This window comes from Uloborus diversus, chromosome 7 (assembly GCF_026930045.1).
Source record: "Uloborus diversus isolate 005 chromosome 7, Udiv.v.3.1, whole genome shotgun sequence".
Classification (NCBI taxonomy): Eukaryota; Metazoa; Arthropoda; class Arachnida; order Araneae; family Uloboridae; genus Uloborus; species Uloborus diversus.
In genome coordinates this window covers 100,104,839-100,129,678 of record NC_072737.1, presented here as the reverse complement: position 1 = coordinate 100,129,678, position 24,840 = coordinate 100,104,839, and the positions used below count along the sequence as shown (strand labels likewise).

Genomic DNA, 24,840 nt, shown 5'->3' with positions numbered 1-24,840 from the left:
ATTAAGACCCCTCCCTTTATGAAAATCTGGACACGCTCCTGGGGTGGGTTTTGCGACATGAAGTTGTTGCTTGTGTTTGTAATTAAATGATCGTTATTTTTCTGATTTCAGACAAGCAATGTTTCTTTTTCGACTCTCGCATAAATGGATTCATAACATTTTATTTTATGAATAAAAAGTTGCAATTTGGTCAATTTCATTATTCTACTTTTCTAGGTAACTAGTGGTACCCGCACGGCTTTGCCCGTAATAGAAAATTAAAAGATCTTTTGGTTCGCCTGTATATTTACAAATAATGTATGGTGAATTTTCTCGCCAATTGGCTTGTGCCTATGTTACGGTTCCACGTTATAATAATTTCGTAACTTACTCGTCCATCTTATGATAATTTTGGTCAAAGTACGTTGCAAAGATCAGTGCAGTGGAAGATTTTTATCTTCGATGGAAAGAACAAAGTAAGCAATATATGAAGATCATCCAAGTACGCAAGGAAAGATATCAAGGGAGACAAATGCTCAGCCAGAGAGCGGGATTTAAAAGTCTTCGTTCAAAAGATCGGACCGCTAATCGGTCGGAGTTCGCTTCGTTTTATGATCGGCTGGATTACAGTAACGTGGTGGCTTGGCGACTTTGGTCATAAACAATAGAGTTACGTGATTATTTTTTTTACATTTTAAAACTAATGTTAATGCAATGTATTGTATTTTTGTTTTATTTGGCGAAATATTTTTTAATGCAAAGAATTGTTTTTGGTTTTTATAGAGTGTTTAGTCTTTTAGTTGAAGAATGTTTATTTCATACCTGGAGGGGGGGGGGATTTTCGCTAATTCAAGAAACTGTTTTTACTTTTATCATTTTTTAAGTGATATCCTTTCGATTGTTTTATTCGTTTTCATATGGTTGACGTTGCAGCGGGATTTCCCGTTTGTTCTAGATGGGTAATTAGTTTTTTACACTTAATATTTGAGGACGATTTTTATCCTTTAAGTATGGCTGAAGGAACAGATCATACAATCTATGAAGATCTTTCAAGTACGCGAGAAAAAATCTATACTAATATTATAAAGAGAGAGGGCGGATTTTTGTGTGTTTATATGTTCAAGGTAATCTCCGGAACCACTGCACCTATTTGAAAAATTCTTTCACTATATGAAAGGTGATTTCTTACGGACTGACATAGGTTATAATTCGAAAAAATTCAATGAATAGTTCTTTTTTTTAATTCCAATTTAGGCCCAAATTTCACTTAAATTCCCGAATATGGGAGTGAAAATTGAAAAATAACTTGCACATATTAATATTATACATCGTTGAAAAGGCTAGAATTTTCCGCGTTCTAAACAATTTGTTTCAATTCTCTAACTTAATTACGGCGGGAGTAATTTGCGTTTTTAGCTCGAACTTTTTTAGGCTTAGCTGAAATTTAGGCACTACTTTCTTCATTAAATCTATCAATAAAAAGTGAAGGAATTGTTCCACAGTTTTCTTTTTGACACCATTGGAAAAGCGACATTTTTTACTCCAGATCTCTCTCGACCTATGGTCAAAAAACTTAATTTCTATCTTCAAAGGAAAAAAGTTACAAGTAAAGTTTTTTGATGAAGTGCGAAAAATGTCATTTTGATTCAGGTTCTCAACCATTTTATTTTCGCGTTTCCACGGTTACGCTTTTTGAACCCATTGTTTCTTTCCTTATTTTGCATTTAATTTTTTAAACTTATTTTATTTCGTGTTTCCGTGGTTACGCTTTTAAAATCCATCTCTCGCATTTTAATTTCTTAAAAGTATTTTGACATCTGTCGTCATTGTCTGGAAGGGTTTGCATGGCGTTTTTTTTTTCTTTTCTTTTCTTTTATTTAAGCCTGATTGTTGAATATATGTCACTTGAACAATTTTTATGCTCAATGTAGACCAGGTAAAGCCGGGCAACACAGCTCTTAATATATAAAGATTTGAAAGCTACTGTTAATTTGATTTTATACTTTTTTCTTTGTTTGGCGAAACATTTATTATTGCCAAAGAAAAAACATCCGCTTCACTCGCAAAAGGGCTGGGTTCCGGTAGCGTAGTCGCTTGGCACGTTAGGCGCTGAGCAGTTCAATCTAGGATTATTGTGTTTAAGCAACCGTAAATGTAATTAATTCATTGTTTTGGTGATTAGTTTTGAAAGAAAAGAAACTTTTGATTTGTTTTCATCCGAGTGAAATGTACGACATTTTCTTCTCTTTTTCTGAGGATGATTTTTGAATGTTCCACGGGATATTTTTTTTTTCATTAGACGGATGGATTATGATAGCGTGGTTGCTGGGCAAGTTTGGCGATAAACAATAGAGTTGCAGAATTATTTTTACATTTGAAAGATATTATTTGATGTCTCTTTTTGTTTATTTTGCGAAATATTTTAAATTGCAGTAAAAACCGCTTCACTCGCTAAATAAAGTTTTAAAGCAACTGTAAATCTAATTTAATGATTTGACGAAAAGTTTTAAATTCCAAAGAAACTTTAATAGTTTTTTTTTTTTTTTTTTTGAAAAGATGTGTACGCATTTTATATAAAGAAAAATGATCATTTCTCATCAAAAGGGGAGGGGGCGTCAATTTTTTAAAGTCAACATTAAATTTTTAACACGGGCATCGTGTGCCTTATAAATGCGAAATTTTAGATAATCTTTTGTGATATTAAGGGTAGAGGCGGTTCGGGGACCTTCAGAATTTTCCCAAATTGAAGCCCAAAAAAACGGAATTTTAGACGATCTTCAAGGATAGGGTGGGGATCTTTTCGAGGGTTTGAGCAGGGATGCACTCTAGAAGCTTTTTGAAATCGAAGTCCCCTAAATATGTAATTCTAGGAAATTTTTGATGAAGACAGGGGAAACTAGTATGTTGTGGCTGCCATGGCCTAAATGGCATAATTTAATGCTGATTGCTGAATTATGTCAAAAAACTGAACTACTCAACTGTTTTCAAATTTATAATATTTAAAAGCCAATACATCAACAATAAAGAGTTATTAAATTTTGTATCTATACATGAATACACATTAAAAACATTATTCACATTATAATAATCAAGACATAATCATGTTGTATCAACAAACATTATACACCTTGATGAAGTATCTGAAATCTGATGGCAAAATCAAAATATGAGGCAGAATGGGAATACCAGCATTTAACTCATACCGAAGATAGTTGATATTCACTTCATCATTTGGAGGATACAATGGGTAAAAGCTGAAAAAACAAAATTAAAAGTATATTGTAACATTTTCTGCACAAATATTCTCTTTTTTTAAGAACAGTGTTTGTATTATGTTAACTAAGTAATGCGTGATCACATACTTTCTTTGAGTTAATATGTGACTGCACAATCTTCCTAATCTGTCAGGCATCTGTTGACTAAAAGAAAGAAAAAATAATAATCTCAAATAAAGAAATTCTATTTAGTTTAAATAATGGCTTGAATTTTATAATGTATTAGACATTGCTGAAACATAATGCTTAAAACTATTGCAGTGTAATTTCATTACAAGGAGTTTGTTGTTTTACTTCCATGAAAGTTTGTTCATGTGTGGGTCATTGCATATCAAGTCACAAAGATGTGGATGTTCGTCCCTTTTCAATTTTCTACAAATCTCAGGAACATTTTTATAAAGGACGATGCGGTTTAGGCTCTAGGGCCTGTTTTGTGAAAAGTGTTGTACACTGTTGAAAAATAAATTAGTAAAATTTTCACATTTTGTTCTGCATCAAAGGTACTTCACATATCCAAATTTGTTTTTCTAGATCATATTTTTACAAGTAATTTAAAAATAGCATTATAATGAATGAAAATTAAAGGGATTTAAAAAATATTTTTGCTCTAAGTGTCGCATAAATTCTATGAAAAAAAAATGTAAGGCCTACTAAGGCAATCCCTTATTAAATGGCAAAGCCTTTTTATACATTCTTATTTCGCCCATGTGTATACATTTTGGCTAAAGTGGTACGCCAGAGTGCTAATGGCAAAGCTTATTTTTGTAGCCTCTGAGATAATGGTACGGAAAATTGCCTAAAAAGCTCAAAATACTGAATCTGTGCAAATTTTGAGGCAAATATCTTCACATAGGTCATATTTAATTTCAACCACCATTAGAAAACAGTTTTTTCTCCATTAGAATATTACATATTTAGATTGTCGAGATTTTATTTGGATTTTTAACCCCAGATTTGAACCTACTTGTTCTGTCTGTTCTGCGACATGTGTCAGAAATTCAGTGATGCTCTGCTTTCGGAAAAAAAATTTATCAGTTCCTTAAAAAAAAAACACCTAATTAAAAAAAATAAATGAATAACAACTTATAACACCTGCTAATATTTTAAATTTACACTTACATAATATATCTATATCTATATATCTATCTATCTATATATATATATATAAATTTATATATATATATAAGGTAAATGCACCAGTAGTGGCCACTGCTCCAGTAGTGGCCACTTTACGGTTTACATTTGAAAAATAAGGATTCCACGTCTCCCAATGGATTCAAATTTGCAGGAGGTAAAGTTCAGGATATATTGTAGTGAGTAGTTCAAGGAGGGGTAGGTAGAGCATCATGGAAAACTGTTATAAATTATTTAATACGGTCGTCTGGATTGTCCATGTTTTTTCAGCTGTCTTCTAACGCTTCTCCATAACGAGGTATAAAACATTGTGTTGTGTTATGTATAGAACAATGCTCAAAAATAATATTTTTAGAGCTGTAACCATGTTATGAAATGTGAAAGATCATGTTTGGAACGTTTTCAACTCCAAATAGTTGTTTTCTCGGCTGACAGTTTATGTGGCCACTACTGGTACCAAAAATATTAGGAAATTCAAAAGTGGCCATCGAGTGGCCACTACTGAATCAGGAAGGTTTTTCATAAATCATCTCGATTTTCCTTTTAATAGGTTGTAATATCTTAACATAATAACCTGCCTCATTTCTAATGTAAAATTATTGTGTGATCTAGTAGTGGATACCCGGTGACCACTTCTAAACAACAATATATGGATCAAATTTCAGGTTTGGGAAAAAATTGATATGCTGGCATTTAAAAAAATAGGACAATTGAGGAAAAATAGGGCTATAATATGCTCATTGAGTTTCAAATATGGTAATTAATACTGTAGCCTCACAGTTTAATGAAGCCACAAAATATGCTTCACTGTGTCAACTGCTAGGTGCGTTTACCTCTTGTATGAACAGGCCAGGATTACTCATTACGCCATCCCCTAGGCCCCAGCCTAGGGGGCGTATATCACAGAGAAAAAAATTATTAAATAGCTTGTTGGTAAAAAAAAAAAAAAGAAACAGGAGTTTGGCGCGCTAGTATATATAGAGGAGAAAAATTCAACTAGAACCAATTGCAAAACTTGCCTGCTGAGCAGGTAAAAAAATGCAGGGGGAAGGACCTAATATTTGATCAAGGTAATCCCTTTTCTAATCAAAGCGGATAACTTTTAATTTTTTAGATTTAAGAAACCATTTCTTGAAAATAAAGATTTTCTTATTAGAAGTAAGTCACACACCGTAAAATTAGTAAAAGCCATGATATATAAAATTTTCAGTTATGAAGCTTGTTTACGGAACCATTTTTCTCTTGGAAGTCTTTAAATCATGTTAGGAAGCATGTGTTTTGCAATTAATAATCTATTGATTCATATTTATTAATGACTGCTAACAGTCAGGAGCACCCGAAATTCAAAATTTTTGGGAAGGGGGACGAACCGAATATCGAATAACAAAATGCGAGCATTGTGCTACTAATAGTTTTCTAAAAAATCTGTGACTAGCAATAATTTAGTGCTTACTAAAATTATGTTTACAATAAATAACATAAATAATCAGAAAAAAAAAATAAAATATTAAATCAAAGTCCTTAAAAATTAATTTACCAGACAATACCAGATATTTACCGCCAAAGTATTAAGATAGGTTTACAAATATTGTAAAACTTCCGAATATGTGAAACATATAACATTTACGGACTTTTTAAAAAAATTACCTTTGAAAATTCTCTGATTTCTGTATTTTATCGATGTCCAAAACGTCCATAATTAATTCTTCAAACCGATTTTGTTTTTTAAAATCTTCATTAACTCAAGACACAGCTGAGAATTAATGATAATTTTTATGAGTCTCTTGAATCAAAACGGATGAATTAACATTTTCTCATTGAATGCGATCGGCAAAAACTAGAAGTCTAAAAGTCCTCAACTACACAATGAGACATATAAGGAGGGTTAAAAATAATGCTAAATACATAATTATAAATGTCCAAATGGTAAAATCTCGTGAAAAAAAAAACGAGCAATATCAGAAAAGGCAATCGGATTTCGAAATGTGTGAAAAATTGGGATTGACGAGTAACAGCGTAAAAAATAGCTAAGATGTGTATGTTTAATCTAATGTGTAGAGTTCGATAAATGTTCAAAATGTTCTTGAACTCAAAATCCATTACCAATAGACAATTTCCATGATTTTTGAGCACTTTTTCCGAAAATCATGGCTTTCCATGAACATTTTCGATCATAGCCGAATTCCATGACTTTCCAGGTGCGCGGACACCCTGCCTTTAGTAGTATTGAAAACTTATGCTACCAATATCCATTGATATACCTTCGTAAGATGTAGGAAACAAATTGTTCTAGAATTACATTGAATAGTGTGCTTACCTTATTATTAATTATGAATGATTTTGAAGTGATGGTAATTATTCAGTTCATACTTACCAAAGTTTATATGTATAATACTTATATATACATACATTTTCTTTTAATTCATAAGTACATACATTTTCTTTTAATTTATTTTTTAAATTAGCGTACAAAATTACAAATGCAAATTTTCTATTAAAACCTTTTTCTTTTATCCCAAGTACTTATGTACTTTGAACAGAAATGTAGTATAAAAATGTGATTAGTACAGTGAAATCCCGTTATAACGAGCTTCAAGGAACCGCAAAATTTGTTCGTTGTAAAGGGAATTTCGTTGTAATGGAATTCCTGTAGCGCAATAGAAATGAAGTCGGGACTGAAAAGTTCTTTCGCTGAAACGAATATTTCGTTGTGTTGGTATTCGTTGTAATGGGATTTCCCTGTACATTGGTACTTAATGTAACTATCATATTGAATCAATTTTATTCATCAGTTATTTGGATTTAAAGTAAGTAATGTAAATTCTAAGGAAAGGATGTCAGATGGCCACTACACTAAAAAAAATCCGGAAACGTTTTTGAGTATATCGTGCAGCTGCGGTTCATGAAATTTTCAAAAACGTTTCTGAGTATTTCGGAATCCTCTTTCTGTACTATCCAGAAACGTGTCTGAGTATTTCGGAATCCTCTTTCTGTAATTTCCAGAAATGTTTCTGAGTATTTTGGAATACTCTTTCTGTAATTTTCAGAAACGTTTCTGAGTATTTCGGAATCCTCTCTCCGTAATTTCCAGAAATGTTTCTGAGTATTCTGTGCAGCTGTGGTTCATGAAAGTTTCGAAAACGTTTCCGAGTATTTCGGAATTCTCCAAATAATTTTCAAAAACGTTTCCGAGAATTTCGGAATTCTTTTTCCGTGATTTTTTCTAAAATATAATTTTTTATTATACTATTGCATACCATATCAGTTTCAATTCTTCTATACATAAGAGCAATGAAACAAGCAATTTTAGAATCATTCGTGGATTTTTTTTTTTTTTTTTCTGAATTTCTAATGACAAATAGCATGGTTAACAGCATAACATATGCGCAGTTATAAATTTTTTTAAATTTATGAAATAATATAGTAGTTTCATTCTTAATCACAAAATCGTCAGGGGAGGGGAGGGGGGTACTTTCTGAAAAGAGGGATTGTTTGTTAAACAATCTTAAACTTCAGTTTTTCTCTCAATATTTTCAAGACAACATTATCAACATACTGTATTTTTAATGCAGAACTTAAAAACATATCTTGTATCAAACTTGATAGCTTTTATTTTCATATAAAATTTGACAGAACTTACCTACCCTTCGCGTTCCGGAATTCGTTCACCTCAAATCAATTTCCCTGACGAACCAAGTGTACCGAAAAGTACCAACAGAGAAATTGGTGAATTTAAATATGACACCAAGTCCTCCTGCTGCTACCATTCGGGTTGATTCTTCTGTTCTTGCCCTTTTCCAGTTCATCACAAATATAAATTTTTAATCAAAATAGGTTACTGATTTTATTTTTCTAATGTGCGCAAAATGCAATATATATTTTATTTATTAAAACAATGAATTCTATTGCATGATTATTCCATTTCACATATACGAGAATCCCCCCACACACCATAAGAGTGATGGTGCACCCATAAAATGCTATAAAGCGCCCCCCCCCCTTAAAAAAAGCAACCCCTGAAAATGTCAATGGCAGTCTGCGTTGTGAACGCCCCTCGTATTCTATCTATATGTACATTTTTCAGAAACGTTTCTGAGTATTTCGGAATTCTCTTTCTATAATGTCCAGAAACATGTCTGAGTATTTTGGAATACTCTTTCTGTAATTTTCAGAAACGTTTCTGAGTATTTCGGAATCCTCTCTCCGTAATTTCCAGAAATGTTTCTGAGTATTCTGTGCAGCTGTGGTTCATGAAAGTTTCGAAAACGTTTCCGAGTATTTCGGAATTCTCCAAATAATTTTCAAAAACGTTTCCGAGAATTTCGGAACCCTTTTTCCGTGATTTTTTTCTAAAATATCATTCTTTACTATACTATTGCATACTATATCAGTTTCAATTCTTTCATATATAAGAGCAATGAAACAAGCAATTTTAGAATCATTCGTGGATTTTTTTTTTTTTTTTTTCTGAATTTCTAATGACAAATAGCATGGTTAACAGCATAACATATGCGCAGTTATAAATTTTTGAGAATTTATGAAATAATATAGTAGTTTCATTCTTAATCACAAAATCGTCAGCGGAGGGGAGGGGGGTACTTTCTCAAAAGAGGGATTGTTTGTTAAACAATCTTAAACTTCAGTTTTTCTCTCAATATTTTCAAGACAAAATTATCAACATACTGTATTTTTAATGCAGAGCTTAAAAACATATCTTGCATCAAACTTGATAGCTTTTATTTTCTTATAAAATTTGACAGAACTTACCTACCCTTCGCGTTCCGGAATTCGTTCACCTCAACTCAATTTCTCTGGCGAACCAAGTGTACCGAAAAGCACCAACAGAGAAATTGATGAATTTAAATATGACACCAAGTCCTCCTGCTGGAACCATTCGGGTTGATTCTTCTGTTCTTACCCTTTTCCAGTTCATCACAAATATAAATACTTAATCAAAATAGGTTACTGATTTAATTTTTACAATGTGCGCAAAATGCATTATATATTTCATTTATTAAAACATTGAAATCTGTTGTATGATTATATCATTTCATATATACGAGAATCTCCCTCCACACCATAAGAGTGATGGTGCACACATAAAATGCTATAAAGCGCCACCCCCCCCCCCCCCCACTTAAAAAAAACAATCCCTGAAAATGTCAATGGCAGTCTGCGTGGTGAACGCCCCTCGTCTTCTCCCCATATGTACATTGTATATTAATAACATAGTATTTAAAAAATGATCACTTTTAAAACAATGACATGAAATAATATTACTTTTTATTTCGGCATAAATGCAGCTGTTCCATTTTTGCCACTGACTCATTCCTCCTGACTGTCCTACATTAAACTAGTATATCCACGAAGGAAATGTTATTTACCGAACAACTAATGTCAAGGAATTTTTTATTGTCAACCACATTTAACAAAATGAATAAGCACATGAATTAATTGCATAACTATGTTGCTTACTAATAGATAACTGGGTCATTTTCTAATGGTATAAATATTTTTTAAATGAATGAATAAATTATAATAAAAAAAGATAAATAATACTGGCACATTTTTTGTGAAGCATATTACAATACTAGAAAACATTTGCATTACCATATTTTTAATGAATTAAACAATTGATATTTTTTTCTTTTTGAACCAAAATGTATGTACATCCAAGTATTTCGAAATAACTTTTCTGTGATTGATTCTCAAATATAAATCTTATTTCTTTTGCGCAATTAATCAGTTTCAGTTGGTTACAACAAATAGTACACCGCGCACATAGGTATGTAGGATAACTTTAAATTAATTCGATAAACCCAAAAACAGTTACAATTGGAGCCTCATCAAATGCAAATCAACAAAAATATAAATGTATATAACAACATGTTTTAAAATATTCATTAATACTTACAAGTGAACTTGAGCGGAAGAAAATCTTAGTACCTCCATTACAACTGAATAAGTAATCCAAAGGGTTTCGTTTCATTAAGTATAAACACGGGTGTTGAAACTATTCACGCTTGAACACACGATATATATCTAATTATAGTCGCACTGGAAATTGTAAAGAAGCAAATGGTTATTAACTAACTTAATAGCTGCGTACATCGTCTAAAAAATCAAGGGCAGTCCAAAATGCAAAGACGAAAAATTAGTTTCGACACATTTTACTACTCTCTAGACATGAAATAACAAGAAATCCAATGCTAAACAGTTGCTGACTGCAGCAACCATAGAAAAGAAAAAAATAAGTGCTGTTATTTCCGACTCATTGGCGCCCGTGTTGGAAGGATGAAATGTGTTTCGAAGCGTTGCGTCATCACTTCCGCTTCTAGATTTCTTGAAATAACAAAAAGCTTTCTGAATAATGCGGAGTTCGCTATTGGATGAAGGATTCCTACTATTTCGGAAACGTTTCCGATATATCAAGAAACGTTTCTGAAATTTGTTACAGTGTACTGACTCATGCATGTGGACACTACTGAAAATCTCAAATTTAGGAGTGGCCACTAATGGATCAAATTCGAGGTTCAGGAAAAAATTAATAAAAAATTGAACAAATTGAAATTCTGGCATTTTTGTAAAATGGGACGATTAAGGGAGAGTTGGGCTATAATACGCCCATTGAGTTTTGAAATTAGTATTGATATTGCAGATCCACAGTTTAAAAAATATCTTTAACTGTGGCCACTACTGGTGCGTTACCTTATATATATATATATTTTTTTTCCCTTTTCTTTTTCCCCCCAATAAATAAATAAATAAAAAAGGAATAAGTTTAAAACATTTTTCTTACTATGAAATTTCTTCTTTTCCAAGATGGAACAAGATATCAGTAGAAGTTACAGCCACTATAACCCCTTCAATGTCCAGAATACATGGATTTGAAGCAAAGTATAATCTCTAAAATATACAGGAAACCATATTAATATAAACACATGCACATTTACTGCAAGAAAATTTGGAAAATTAGATGATTACTTTGAGGAACAATTGAATTTCAGTACCACACATTTTTGATCATAGGTTGTTCTAGAATAGACTGTTTTACTGAAAGGAAAAAAGTTTTTAAACAAAATTTAAGCGAAGTTAAATATATTATCATATACAGGGGTAATTGTGAGTTTGTTAAAAGTACCTGAAAGTTTTAAACAAAAAATTGGGGGAGGGGAACTCATTTTTTGAACTTAGACCCCTAAAACTTAAGTATACATAATTTTTATACATAGTACATAAATCAATTGCTTTTGATAATCATACAAGACCATTCTTAAATTCAAATAGTTTCCTCAGCTGTGCGGGTACTGCTAGTTATTAGTAAATATTATCATTAACAACGTATAGGATAGGATAGACTCAAGGGCGGATTTACAGTCTATTCAAGGGGATGGTGGTTGAAAACCTTAAGAGTCATCCCCCCCTCCAAACCCGTCATATAAGGGGACAGGGAGTCAATTGCCTCCCCCCTATTCTGTCTTTTAAATACTAATCGCCTCCTATCGCCCCTCACGAACTTATCGCCCCCGTGAAGTGTCAAATCTCCCCTTTGGGACTATCTCCTCCAGGGTTGGAAACCACTGTTCTAAGTCAAAGCAATGTATTATCATACCAGTATAGCGCAGTCCATGGAAGAAAAATTTTGGAAGACAAATATAGAAATACTAAAACTATTAAAGTTAAAAAAAGGGGGGGGGGAGGGGCAAGCTTACGTTCAAACAAAAAAAGGGTAACACTGTCCAACCTCGACTACACTAACTGTCTAAACTTAATTTTAAGTAAATTTGTGGAATGTACTTGATTGAAATTAGCAGCGATTGCTAGTTATTTCTTCAATTCTATATTATTGGTTTTAGAAAATGACGGTCACGGAGGGGGCGGTCGCCCCCTTAGTAAATCCGTCACTGGATAGACTTGAAACGAACTCCTTAAAATATTGAGTTAGAAGAAAAGGGCGGATACAGTGAGACAGTCGTAGTATATGGGCAGAGTGTGACAGTCTCCAAATGCATACAGCAGACAATTTAACTATGACGACGAAAATTAGTCTCTCTGAAGTAATATCAAAATATCAAAAGCACCGAGCTAGATTTATTCTCGCCGTGCTACGGGTTATCTGAAAAATCTAAGAAAATTTAAGGCCGACTATCAGTGAAAGCAATTAGCAATCCTGATTTCCGGATTTCCCCAATAAATAGAAGGGAAGAAAAAGAAGCACCAAAAGTTTTCGCATTTATGATTGCAGTATGAACGAGCCACAGTCGCAGACGATTTTTTCAATTAACATTTTTTTGCAAACAATTTATTTGCCATGTTTGCAGACGATATTTTAATACAAAACCTGAGCAGCGCGAAAATATTTTCCTAGGAGAAACTTTTCAACTTTCAGTTTCTAACTAATCTGGTTTGAATGATGGAAAATCATTACGTTCGTTTCCAGGAAAAACTTTGGCTAGTTGTGAATCGTTGCAAAACCGGCTCTGTTCGGTGGAATGACAAAGGTAATTCTATAGTTTTTAAATTCGAGCAGTTCAAACGTGAATACCTCGATCGAAAAAATGATTTTTCAAAAAGTGATAAAATTACAAGTTTTGTACGACAACTAAATTTGTATGGGTTTAAGAAAATAATAGATCCAAAAGATAAAAGAACCAAAAAAGATCGCCATGAATTTCAAAACTCAAATTTCGTAAGAGACAGAGAAGATTTGTTAATAAATATTTCAAGAAATTCTTCTATGCAATTTGTGGGAGTAAGTATGTTTTCATAATATCGGAGCTTTTCTTTCTCTTGAAATTCTAAAAATGTGATGTAAACCAAGCACTATACTGCTGTGCTAAGCACAAAAGTGGTATCTACACTTTTGTCAAAATTGAGTTATTGTCACGAGGTGGTTCTTTATAACATGTTTTATCCCTATGCAATGTTTTATTGTCATTTGTGAATTGGAACTATTTTTTAAAAAAATCTAAAAAAGTGAAATCTGGATCAAATACACGGAGGCGTAGAACTTTAAATAGCAGTTTTTCGGCTTGACCTCAGCTGCAGATACGACTTTTGCGTTTAGCACGGCAGTATATAGCGCTACCGGATTTTCTCCGGGAGGAGGGGGAGGGTAGTAGGGGTGGCCCTCAAGAGCAGGGGCGCACCCCCCTTGAAATATCGTAAAGCCCCCCCCTCCCAAAAGCAAGAGTCCCCCAAAATACCCTTCAAAACAATCCTTCCTAAAAATTTCAATGGTGCAGTCTGCGCCATAACTCCCTCTTGGTGGGCACCCCGGGGGGAGAGGAGACCATGTTAGCCTAGTCGGAAACTAGAAACTCGGCTCAGAGAATAGAAGCAGTATAAGTTTCGTAAAATTTTTGAATGGCGACTAAATTGACAAGTGCCTTGGGAGAAGGGGTGTTGGTTCATAATAGTCGTTACTTGTAGTGAAAAAGCAAAAATAAAAACTTTTGAGAGAGATGTGATTAAATTTCGGAGGGATCTATGGGTATTGTTAGTCATCTTCTATGGTCAGATAGGAACATTTCTGAGTTTCGAAAGGAGATATAGCGTCAAATCAATCCCCCTTGGATAAGCCAGTGCTTGTATATAATTATGTATTACCACACTTGGATTGGCAGTGGAGTTAAAACCATTGTGGCTCTGAGGCAGGCTCTCCCCCCCCTTTTTTTTCATAGCTCTTCAATGCTGTCATAAAAAAAAGGAAAGAAAGCATAGAAATAAAAACAAAGTTAGGAAATTGTAACGCCTCGTCCACATTCTCCCTCGAGAGCAGGAGAAGTTTATTTTATAAGTGTGAGTAAAAACTGTTTTTACTTCTCTTTCTCTTTTTCATTTTACCTAAATTGAAGTCTAGCGCGAAGAATACAAAAAACTAGCCCTCCTTTTTATGAAATTACTTGAAGAAAGAAGAGTAGATGAAACTTCTATTCTCTGCACTTGCTCCAGTCATTTTCTGTTGTTTAAGAAGCAGTTCGAAAGAATTAAATATTTAGGGTGACCTGGAGCAGCGAGGGGTCTGTTAAGGGTCAATTAAGGCGCTGGACTTGTAATGGGAAGGTCAAAGGTTCGATGCCACATGCCAGCCGGTCAATAATTGCCCGCGTTCGCTCATGGTGACTCGCCAGGGTCGATCCAGACCAGAATTGGGTCCGCTTTGCTGCCCCTTCACAAAAATCGGCACCGGAATAGTGGCCACTTTACAAAATTCCGCATCGTAAAAGCGGCTCATTTACAAAATTTCACGTTATACAATAAATACATAACATAGGGTCAGTCGAGGAAGGTCGTTTTTTTATTTTTTACGGAAAAGCTTTTTAAATACTTCAACATTTCAGCTACGTGTGAAACAAAGTCGTCATACTTGGTCATTTACAAGCTGTAATCGGACAAGATGATTTAGTGCCTAAAGTTTATTAGAGCAAAGCAGAATGAGGTTGTTTCCTTCAGTCAAAAGTACTACTTTTAGTCACTGAAGTTGTTAGAATGAGCAAATAATATTAATAACATGGACCCAGAAAATACTTTCATTTTCCCAGCATTTAATTTTTAATTATTTTTTTTAAAGTGTCCCATTTTTACAACAAGGCGTGGTCTTTATGACGTCACAAATGATGTACTTCGGCGCATAATCCACTGGCGCCTGAATGTTTAAGCTTGCTGTCTACCGCGTTTCCAGGTTATTATAATTCAGAAGCGAATTAAATATTGCGCTCTATGCTTGCTATCAACCATATCGTTAACATTGCATAACAGTATACAGTATATTATTCAGTATATTTACTGAATATACCTGCCTTGCCTTCAGTATTCGAGTTGAACCGAACCAATGCTTCGGTCACTCGTCTGGCCAGTACTAATTCTTGTATTAGCTACCAGTTTGTTTGGCACTCCTGGCTTGCTCTTAAGAAGTTTTCCACCTCCAACTCAGCCACTCCTATGCCGGGCTGATGAGTGCTAATTAATAAGTAACGCGTGCGTGCTCGTATTTTGTCATTCGGTGAGATTTGAAGTTTTATTCGGTTAATTGATAATTTTCTCTCTCCCAAAAATTTTAACTTTGCGCGCCCCCAATGATTATCAGAAGTAGACAAGTATGATTTAATAAATTATTAATTGCAAAGCACATATTTAGTACTGACGTAATTTAAAGACATCAAGAGAAAAATAGTTTCAGTAACAAGTTTTATAACTGAACCTTTTCTAGGTCATGGTTTTACTAGTTTTCCTGTGTGTGTGACTTACTTCCAATAAGTTTTTCCACCTTTGCATTTGGGCAAAGCCCGGGGCGCCCTCCAGTTACAAGCCCATCGGCCTTCGAACCTATGAACTTTCGTTTTTTTTTTTTTTTTTTTTTTTTTTTTTGCGTCTTTGAACCTGTGCCCCCTTCGGGAGTCAAGGTTGACGCACTCTTGGAGGACCCAGTTCGCTCCTGAGAAAGCTACATTTTTAACAATTATTGTTCAAATCAAAGATATTGAAAATTATCTTTTTGACTAAAAAAGGAACTCGAATCGATCATTACGCCCCTTCCATATCCTCCAATTGTTTTTTTTTTTTTTTTTTTTTCTGTCTAAGGGCTGGTTGCGATCTATTCTAGTTTAATTTTGCTTCTTCATACTATATATTAACGTGCCACATTTTTTTTTCCAATAGCAGGTTTTTTTTTTTTCTCCGTGATGTGCGCCCTTTTCGGCTTACGCACCTAGACCAGGGCCTAGGTAGGGTGACCTATTGAGTAATCCGGGCCTGGCGATCCGGGGGGTTCTACCTGGGAATTTTTCGAGTTTGTAGTCATAAAAATGCATTTTTGACAATTTTTGGTAATATTGTGGGGAGAAGAGGTGCTGCCCCGCATATTTTTCGGAATTAAAATTTAGAAAACGCAGTTGTTTTACCTTGATTTTGAAAAGAAATGGGGAAGGGGGTGAGGGTAGAATTTTTGCAATATTGCAGTGTTAAAAGTAGTTTTTGACGACTTTTGGTGATGTTACACGACTGAAAGATTCGGAAGACGACCCCTCGACATTTTTCTAATTTGTGTGATCTTAAAAATGCATTATAGAAAACTTTTGCTGATGTTAGGGAGAAGAGAGGTTCGGGGGCGCTTCGCCGCTCATTTTTCGAAAATGAAACTTAAAAAACGCCATGGTTACATTTTTTTTTTTTGTAATTATGATGAAGAGGGGGAAGGGAGAGCCTCCCCGAATTTTTTTCGAAACGTAATTTCAGACGATCTTTGGAGATTTTACGAAAGGAGAGGTTCGGGGACCACTCCCGGAATTATTTCGAAAATTAAGAATCTAAAATGCGCAATTGTTGGCAATTTTTCGAAATTGAATCTCCAAAACCAATTTTATTCAACTTTCAGTAATGCTACTGGGGGGGGGGGGGAAGCTCTGCCCCAACAATTATTTGAAATTCAAGATCAAAACGAAATTTAAGACTACTTTCAATGATTGAATCAATGAAAGGGTGTGGAGGACCTCCCACTGGCCATGTGCAAGGTCCTGCGGTTCACGACGGCGCCAGAGTCAAAAAGGCGCTGAGCTCTACCAATCAAAAATGCTTCAAATGGGAGAAAAAAATCTTTTAACAAAAAAATAAAATTGAACTTTTCATTATGCGGTCGAGTCCCGACTTACGCGTGGGAAAAATATGTGTATACGAATTTTTTAGAAGCATACCAAATTCTTTTAGACACTTATGAACACTCTCAAACTGCTTTAAAGCATTCCTCAACTATACACTACAGTTTCTTGCATAAAATCCGAACTTTTACTGTATTTAAAAAATAAAAAGCTGTTTTATTCAAGATGAAATACTAAGATGCACAAAATGAATGATCAACGGAAGGGGAAGACATAAATTAAAACAACACGGGTATACACAGTATGTAGCAATAATGAAATGTTGCACTATAAGAGTACTGTATATTATACAGTAACATATATATAACATTTCATCAACTTTAATATTTCCAATGAAAAAAATTAAATAAATGAATGATGCTGAGTGACTAACAACGCGATGCGTAGACTAGTTTGATGTGGAAACTTTCGCTGTAGGTGATGCATAAAGGGATGTAATAGTATTCACGAAATCAATATTTTGTGGCTAATAACGAAGCCGATACTTCCTTCTAAAAAATTCGTATTACAGACGAAAAATTCGCGTTAGCTATAAAATTCGTGACTCGTGAAAAATTCGCGTTATAGCCATTTCGCGTAAGTCGAATCGCGTTGTAGCGGGAGTCGACTGTATCTATAATGGTGGCGATGAAATTATACTACTCATTGAAACAAGCAATTCGTCTCCCTGTCTACCTAAAAGGAAAATGTATTGCCCTTACTGTGTCTAAAACATACTATATTCAAAAGCGCAAAACACTGAAAGCAAAAGCAATGCATGCATCAGCATTTTTCTTCCTAATATGGAGCCGTAAATGCTATTGCAGTAGTATATGATAATGAGCATAGGAGGCAAATTTCTTGAATTTGCTGTTCCCCATTTCGGATCTTGCGGTGAATATGTTGTATTAGAATTTGTGCAAAATGTAGGTCTTTTTGTGATTTTAAACTATTGTTCGTGGAAATTCGACTGCTTCATGTTACTATACATAAAAAAAAAATCAAAAACGGTAAAAGCCTTTGTATATTATTTACTTGTGAGTTCAAATCTTTCAAGGGGTGACCTTGACTTCAGACCTGCTCTCCTCATTAAAAATCGTCTAAAATTTCGTTTTTAAAAACTAAGTTTTGAAATTTTTCCCGCAAAGCGAACCTCAGTCCTCCTCCAACATTATTAAAATAATCTAAAATTTTGTTTTTAGGACTTCAACTTGGAAACATTTACGGAAGAGAGTAACCGAATCCCATCTCTTTTCCTAATGTCATCAAAGATGGTTTCCAATTGTATACATAGATATTCAACTCGAAAAATTTTCTGGGGGAGAATGATTAAAATCATCCATTTCCCTAACGTGATAAAAGGTGTCCAATAGTTTTTTAGACTTCAATTCCGAAAAAACTTCCACGCTACAGTCACTGACCCCCCTCCCCCCAACAAAAAATGATACTCTGAAGTTGCGCTTTAGGACTACAAATTTCGAAAAATTTGCGGTAGAGGGCGATCGATTTTTATTAAAGACATTCAAAAATTTCGTTTTTAAGACTTGAATTTCGAGCGGGGCCTGAGAATCCCTGAACACATCCTTTCCTTTAACATCATCAAAAATTACCTCCGGTCCTGTTCAGGACCACAATTACTGGATCCCCCCCTTTTTCTTTAACTATTTGTGTATTAAATTAAAAAAAGCCCCCTTTTAACTATTCTACATTTTAGAATCATTAGATTCAGATTTTATGGTGGAATATCCTCTACATTATTATACTTCAGTATACATCCGTCAATTAGAGATTAGAGAAATATTTTTGTGAGGCGTTTAATTTTGATATTTAAAATATTTCCTTTTTCCTAAAACTCATTAGCAAATCAGGAAGCAATTGAACTCGAAATAACTTCGAAACATGAAGAAATAACGTACACCGTATTCCAAAATTAAATGTTTTGCACATTGCTTTTTAAAAATTAAATTAAATAATTAATTTTTCCTTTTTTTTGTCTGCAAAACTTCACTCCAGGTGTTAACTATATTTCAATCAAACGTCACTGCATAAAGGCGCTCAAAAAGCATTTACAAGACGGCGCCGATCAGGCTTGGCGCCCCCCCCCCCCCCCCTCAAGCCTTTTAAAGTTAATCGTTTAAACTCAGTTTTAGGCGATCTTTGGTAGTGTTACTGTGCAAAGATTTTCGGGGGTCCATCTTCGGCAATTTTCTGATAATGAAATTTCAGAAACGCAATTTTATATGTTGAAGGATGTTATCAGGGGTCTTTACAGAAATTTTTTTCAGAATTCAGTCAAAAAACTTTAAACACTTTGAACTGATATAATACTTTTCAGAGATACCTTAGTTTTTTTTTCACTTTCTTTGTTTTAAATATCATGTCTTCTGAATATCGTGATGAAAGTTCTGTTTACTTTCGTTTTTTTACATTTAAACACTTTTAGAAAGAATTTTATAATTAATCGACAAGTTTTGAATTTCAAATTTGTTTCTGTTTTTTAAGTTTTAAAAGTAATTGTTTTTGATTCCCTCAGATTCCAATTTAAACGAGCTGATGTGTGCATCACATGACTTCCTTTTACGCCAATTTAATGATAATAGTAGTGCCTTGAAGTAAGCAAAGAAACACTTGAAATATTTTTACCCCAAGTTTGTGCGAACTGAAGCAAAAATACGTTTTATACAGATTAATTTTCCCAATATTGGACAAATTAATGTGATTCAACGGTTAATTCTCAAAATATCGCCAATAGTGGTCAAAATAAAACCAAATTTCCAAAAAAAAAACCGCCAAATTTTTCGCCAAGTTGGTGAAAAAACTTGGCGATATATCGCCAAGTGTTTGCCAAATTGAAACACCACTTGAGTTTGCATTGATATTAACAATGATTTCCCCCAAAAAAGGTGTAAAAGACCGCCTTAGAAACATCCGAGTGCAACCAAAAAGGGAGGTGCACAAATAGACCCCACTAGGAGTCTACGTACCAAATTTCAACTTTCTAGGACATACCGTTCTTGAGTTATGCAAGATACATACGTACATACAGACGTCACGAAAAAATTCGGTGGTCGGGTTGAAAAATAAACTCAACATTCATTCAGGGATGAGAAAATGGAAATTAATGTATATTTTTGGGTGAAATTTTTTCGCGAATACAATACTTCCTTTACTTTGTAAAAGGAAGTAAAAAGAAAATAGTTTCATAAAAAATGTACTTCCGTTTTTGAAAAGAACGTCAATGATCTTAGTTAAGTATAACAGTTCATTTTGTAAAAGAATGGGGGGAAAAACGCAAAAAAAAATTAATTTTATATATTAATTTATTATTATTGTTTGCTTGAAGAAACGTGTAAAAGGAAAGGAAAATGAGAGTTGTGTGTTAAGAGCGATCGACAGTTACTTATGTTCATAGGCGGATTTAGGACTGAGTTCCTGGGGGGGGGGGGGGCAGGACTTTTTTTGGAGCAACATTTTTAATTGCCCCCCCCCCCCCTCTCCCACGTTTCTGTCTGTTTTCTGTGATGCATAAGGCCATTCTTTACTTTTTTATGCGTCATTTTCATTACTGTGTGTAATCATGCTGTCCTTTTTGAATTGACCTCAAAAGAGCTGGTATTAAGAGAGTGACGCAGGGCTCCCTTTTAAGTGGGATATAGAATATCTCCAATTTTCGGGGGCCCGTGGGTTACTCCCCCGGAGGAAATTATATAAAATGGATATAAAATTCTGCATTTTGATGTCTTATAAGGGTTAATTGGAAATAATAGGCAAATATATTTTTTTTTTTAAGTTTTATGCTTTAAAAGTGCTTTGTGATGCAAGTTAATACTTTAAAAGAAATGAGATTTAGAGAATAGGTATCAAGAGAGTAACATACTACCCATTTGAACAATTCTTAATTTATACACTTGATAAGAAATAAAATTGAAGCACACTTTGCTTAGGAGTTTCAAAGACTTGTCTAATTATTTTCAAGGTTTGGTTGGTTAGATTGGGTTTCTGGTTCAAGGGCCCTGGTAGGCTATAATGTGCCAAATCTTTTCAGGGATTTTAGAACCTATCAATAATTTGCACTTTCCAGTCTCTGAAATTGAGTAGTAGATTATACAGTTGTACAGTAATGTTCTTTGTATAGGGCTATTTTAAATTTAAAAGAAAAAATTAATTTTTTTTAAATTTCTCATCATAACTTTTTTTTAATTATAAGTAGTACAGAAAACGAAAAGGAATAGGGGTAATGTATCAAAAGGATTTCCAAAATTCTGCATTCAGGATTAAATAAACAGCAAGATATGAAGCATGTGAGTCACAAAAATTTATTTCAAGTAATATGTTACAAACGCGAGAACCATGATTTTTACATTTTTGATGCAGGATGTAGCAAGGAGCTGAATTTGACACATTTTGGCATTCCTCCCCCTACAATTTGTTAGAAATTTTAAAATTTAAGGTTTGTAGCCACACGTTTCCAAATATTCAAGGTTTTCAAGTACTTGAAAATGAAATTAGTTTTTCAAGCACTTTCCATTTTTTTAAGGAACGAATCCCAATTTTTTGGGAGTTAGGGGCCCACTTCAAAGCAGGGGCCCTAAGTTATAGCTTGTTTATCTTATAGGCAAATCCAGCCCTGCATGTAATTTACTCTTACCTGCAGATTTTTGTTTGATTTTTTGTAACTGTAACGAAAATTCGTCAGTTTTTACAGTTAAAGGATTTTTACGATGTTACCAATCTGTGTAAGGTTTTTATCGCTTTTTATCAAATTTCAGCAAATTTTTCCAAAACTTTTGATGACTGAATTACTCAGCTTTCAATAATGACAATAACTGTCTAATTTAGACTTAAATGATTATGACTTACCTTATTTTTTAAACAGTATTTAGAAAGTAAGGAAAATGGTACTTTCCCTCTAAGTAAAAAGATTCAATTAATCAGAACGTTCAGATAACTGAAGTTTATTCAGTTTGCGATAGTACTTATTTTTCTTTCTCAAAAAAAAAAAAAAAAAAAAGACAAGCCGAAAATTTTCCAAGCGCATGAAGTACAGTTCTAACTATTAGTTTCATATATACAAATTTTTTTCTTTAAAAAGATAAAGAAAACACATTTATAAAAACATTTCATCAGGTAATAATGCGATCTTACAAGAGTTGTGCTATGGTGTTAACTCTTACTTTTGATAGTATTTTGCTGTACAAAAACCTTTTAGCTATGTACTTCTTTTGCAATAGCATACATTTCAAATCAGCCAATTTCATTTGAACGTGTGAATCCAGAAGGTTCTTCAAAATCTTTCGTCTGTAACAACTCAAAACATCTAGTTTTTGAAATCACGCAAATTGAAAATAAACATTCTGAAAAGAGAGAAAACAAATCGTAACGAGTAGATTGTTCTGTTAGCTCAAATTGGGGAGGGGGGAGGGAGGATCCCAAATGTCAATTATAATAAGTGTTGCAGCTGAATGCATAGCTCGTTTAGCCTATATTTTCATTCATACTTGCCCAAATGGTTTTTAGTCCGAAATAGTGAATTTAGACCAATTTTCAGTACCCCAGTGACAGCTGTATTACTTGTATTTAACGTTCGGTTTTTAGCCTACTTTCCCAGTAAAAGACAGAAAAAGAAGAAGAAAGCATGACAGAAGGCTTAATGCATCTTAAAAATATCGCAAAAAAATAAAAAAAGTCAAAAATAAATAAAATAATTGAATAAATATTGAAAAATTAAAAATTGGAAAGTAGGGTATTGAGATGGGGAAAAATGTCTGTCGGTCTGTCTGTCTGTCCCCCCCTAATAACTTTTGAATGAATAGTCCGATTCGAACAAACTTTTTTTTGTTCGAAAGATCTCGGCAAGGACATCTCATTCCCATACTTTGTTTTGAACTATTTTTTGTTCAATTTTTAACAGTTCAAAAAACTTAACATTAACGCCTACGGGGAAATTCAAGGCAATTCCGAAGTGTGAGGCGAATTTGCTTCAAACAAACTTTGTAGGAAAAAGCGTTTGATGAAAAACTTGTATATAAAATATCTTTTTGATTTGAACAATTTTCCGTTCAATTTTGAACAGTTCAAATCCCTTAACATTAGCGCCTATGGGGAAACTGAAAGTCAATGTAGATTCCGTACTTGAAGGCGGATTTACTTCAAACAAATTTTGTTGGAAATAGCTCTTGACGCCAAACTCCAGACTTCGACTCCGAGAATTTAGGGGCACTTGACTCCGACTCCTGTACCGACAATTAATCGGACTCCGACTCCTCCGACTTCGTAGCTTTTGCAAAAATTTATACACGGAGGACAAATGACTGACTCCGATTCTTAGATATTCGACTCCGACTCCTTTACCCCAAAATGAGATTGACTCCGACTCCGACTCCGCAGCTATGGTTTTGACTGTGAAATAATTATTGTGGATCTGACTTGATTTTATTTTTACGCTAAAGTTTTAATTTAGGTATTCAGTTTTCAGTGAATAAACTCGAAGTCATTTATGTTTCTACACAAAGATATGCGCAGACGATTTTTTTTTTTTTTTGACATTAAAAAATTATTTCTTTAAGTTGACATTTTATTGTTTTTATTTATTTTGGTAAGCGCATTAATTCATTTAAAAATTGTTTTTGGCAACAGGGGGAAAAGGAACGATTTTTTTTTTTTTGATATGATGAATTTATTTTAATGAGCTTATTAATTTTAATTATTATTTTTTCGTTTTGAAAGCTGTTAAAGATTTTTTTAATGTAAAAAAGTGTATTAGCTGCTTTGTTTAAAAGTTGCTGCTTTTTTTTTAATTTTTTTACGCATCTAATTTTTTTAGATAATGAGGAATATTTTATTCCTAGAAATCAGCTTAAATTATTTTAAAAATATATTTGAAAAAATTTGCGATTTTAGCTATTTTTGAGAGTATTGATCAGGTAATAGAAAGTAGTATGGGTATACGGGAAAGTAGGCTCGTCTAGTTCTAGACAGAACTTCTTGTTTCTTTTTCTTTTCTCCCTTCAGAAAACGACATTCGCTATTCTCTTCATTTTAATTGAACTATTCAAAAAAAGAAAAAAAACATGATTTGTTTTGTTATAATATTTTGGAAGTATAAGTTGTTACTATATAAAACTCCTACCAAAAACTGGAGGGCATTGCCCCCCCCCCCCGCCTATAAATCCACCCATGCTCTTCTGAACTATTCAAAAACAAAAAAAGAATGATTTTTTTTTTAATTTTTGGAAGATGTGTTGTTACTACATAAAGTCCTTCCAAAACTGGGGGGGGGGGGAACATTGCCCCCCTCTGAGCCCCCATAAATCCGCCCATGCTTATGTCTCATAGGGCAAAAAGTTAAGATCATCAAAAAGGAGCGTGAATGAGAAACATTTGGGCTCTTTTTACTGTACCAAAAATGCATTCAATTAATAATGAAGGAATAAAAATGAATGAAATAATGAATGTTAAATCTGGGTTATGTATATTGTTCAATACATTTATTAGATTGGGTACAGAACGCGAGGCTAAGGATTCGGAGGGGGGGGGGGGGGGTGGGAGGGGGGATTGGAGAATCTTCAAAACAATAACCCTCTGATTTCCCGTACCTATCGTTTATCCTGGCTATGCTCATGCCTATATTTAATTTACATGACCACAAATGTGTTAATGTATGTGTCATTTTATTCAGAAAAGAAGATCAAGCACAAGAAAACGCTGGAGTAGGTCTCAAGATTGTTTAGCTTCAAATGAAAAGACCGTAAAAAAAGCGAGGAAGAAAGGTAATTTCTCTTTAATTCTCGATTTTCAGATAAGAAAAATGCGTTTGA

The 24,840-nt window shown here is 33.7% G+C and overlaps 1 protein-coding gene across 1 annotated transcript; it reads right to left on the bottom strand.

Annotated features, from left to right (window-relative positions):
• Positions 1–3,088: 3,088 nt before the first annotated feature.
• LOC129226812 (DNA polymerase alpha subunit B-like) lies at positions 3,089–11,405 on the bottom strand. Its single transcript, XM_054861440.1, has 4 exons — positions 11,373–11,405; positions 11,188–11,294; positions 3,342–3,398; positions 3,089–3,233 (listed from the first exon to the last, which is right to left on the bottom strand). The coding sequence occupies exons 1-4, from the start codon at positions 11,403–11,405 to the stop codon at positions 3,089–3,091; spliced, it is 342 nt and encodes a 113-aa protein (XP_054717415.1).
• Between the last annotated feature and the right edge of the window lie 13,435 nt (positions 11,406–24,840).

Excerpts from the sequence above, each read along its gene's own strand:
- LOC129226812 (XM_054861440.1), bottom strand. The coding sequence starts at position 11,405 with ATGTGTGGTACTGAAATTCAATTGTTCCTCAAA. Across the intron at positions 11,295-11,372 it reads AAATTCAATTGTTCCTCAAA|AGATTATACTTTGCTTCAAA; the intron begins GTAATCATCTAA and ends TGTATATTTTAG. Across the intron at positions 3,234-3,341 it reads CACATATTAACTCAAAGAAA|CTTTTACCCATTGTATCCTC; the intron begins GTATGTGATCAC and ends TTGTTTTTTCAG.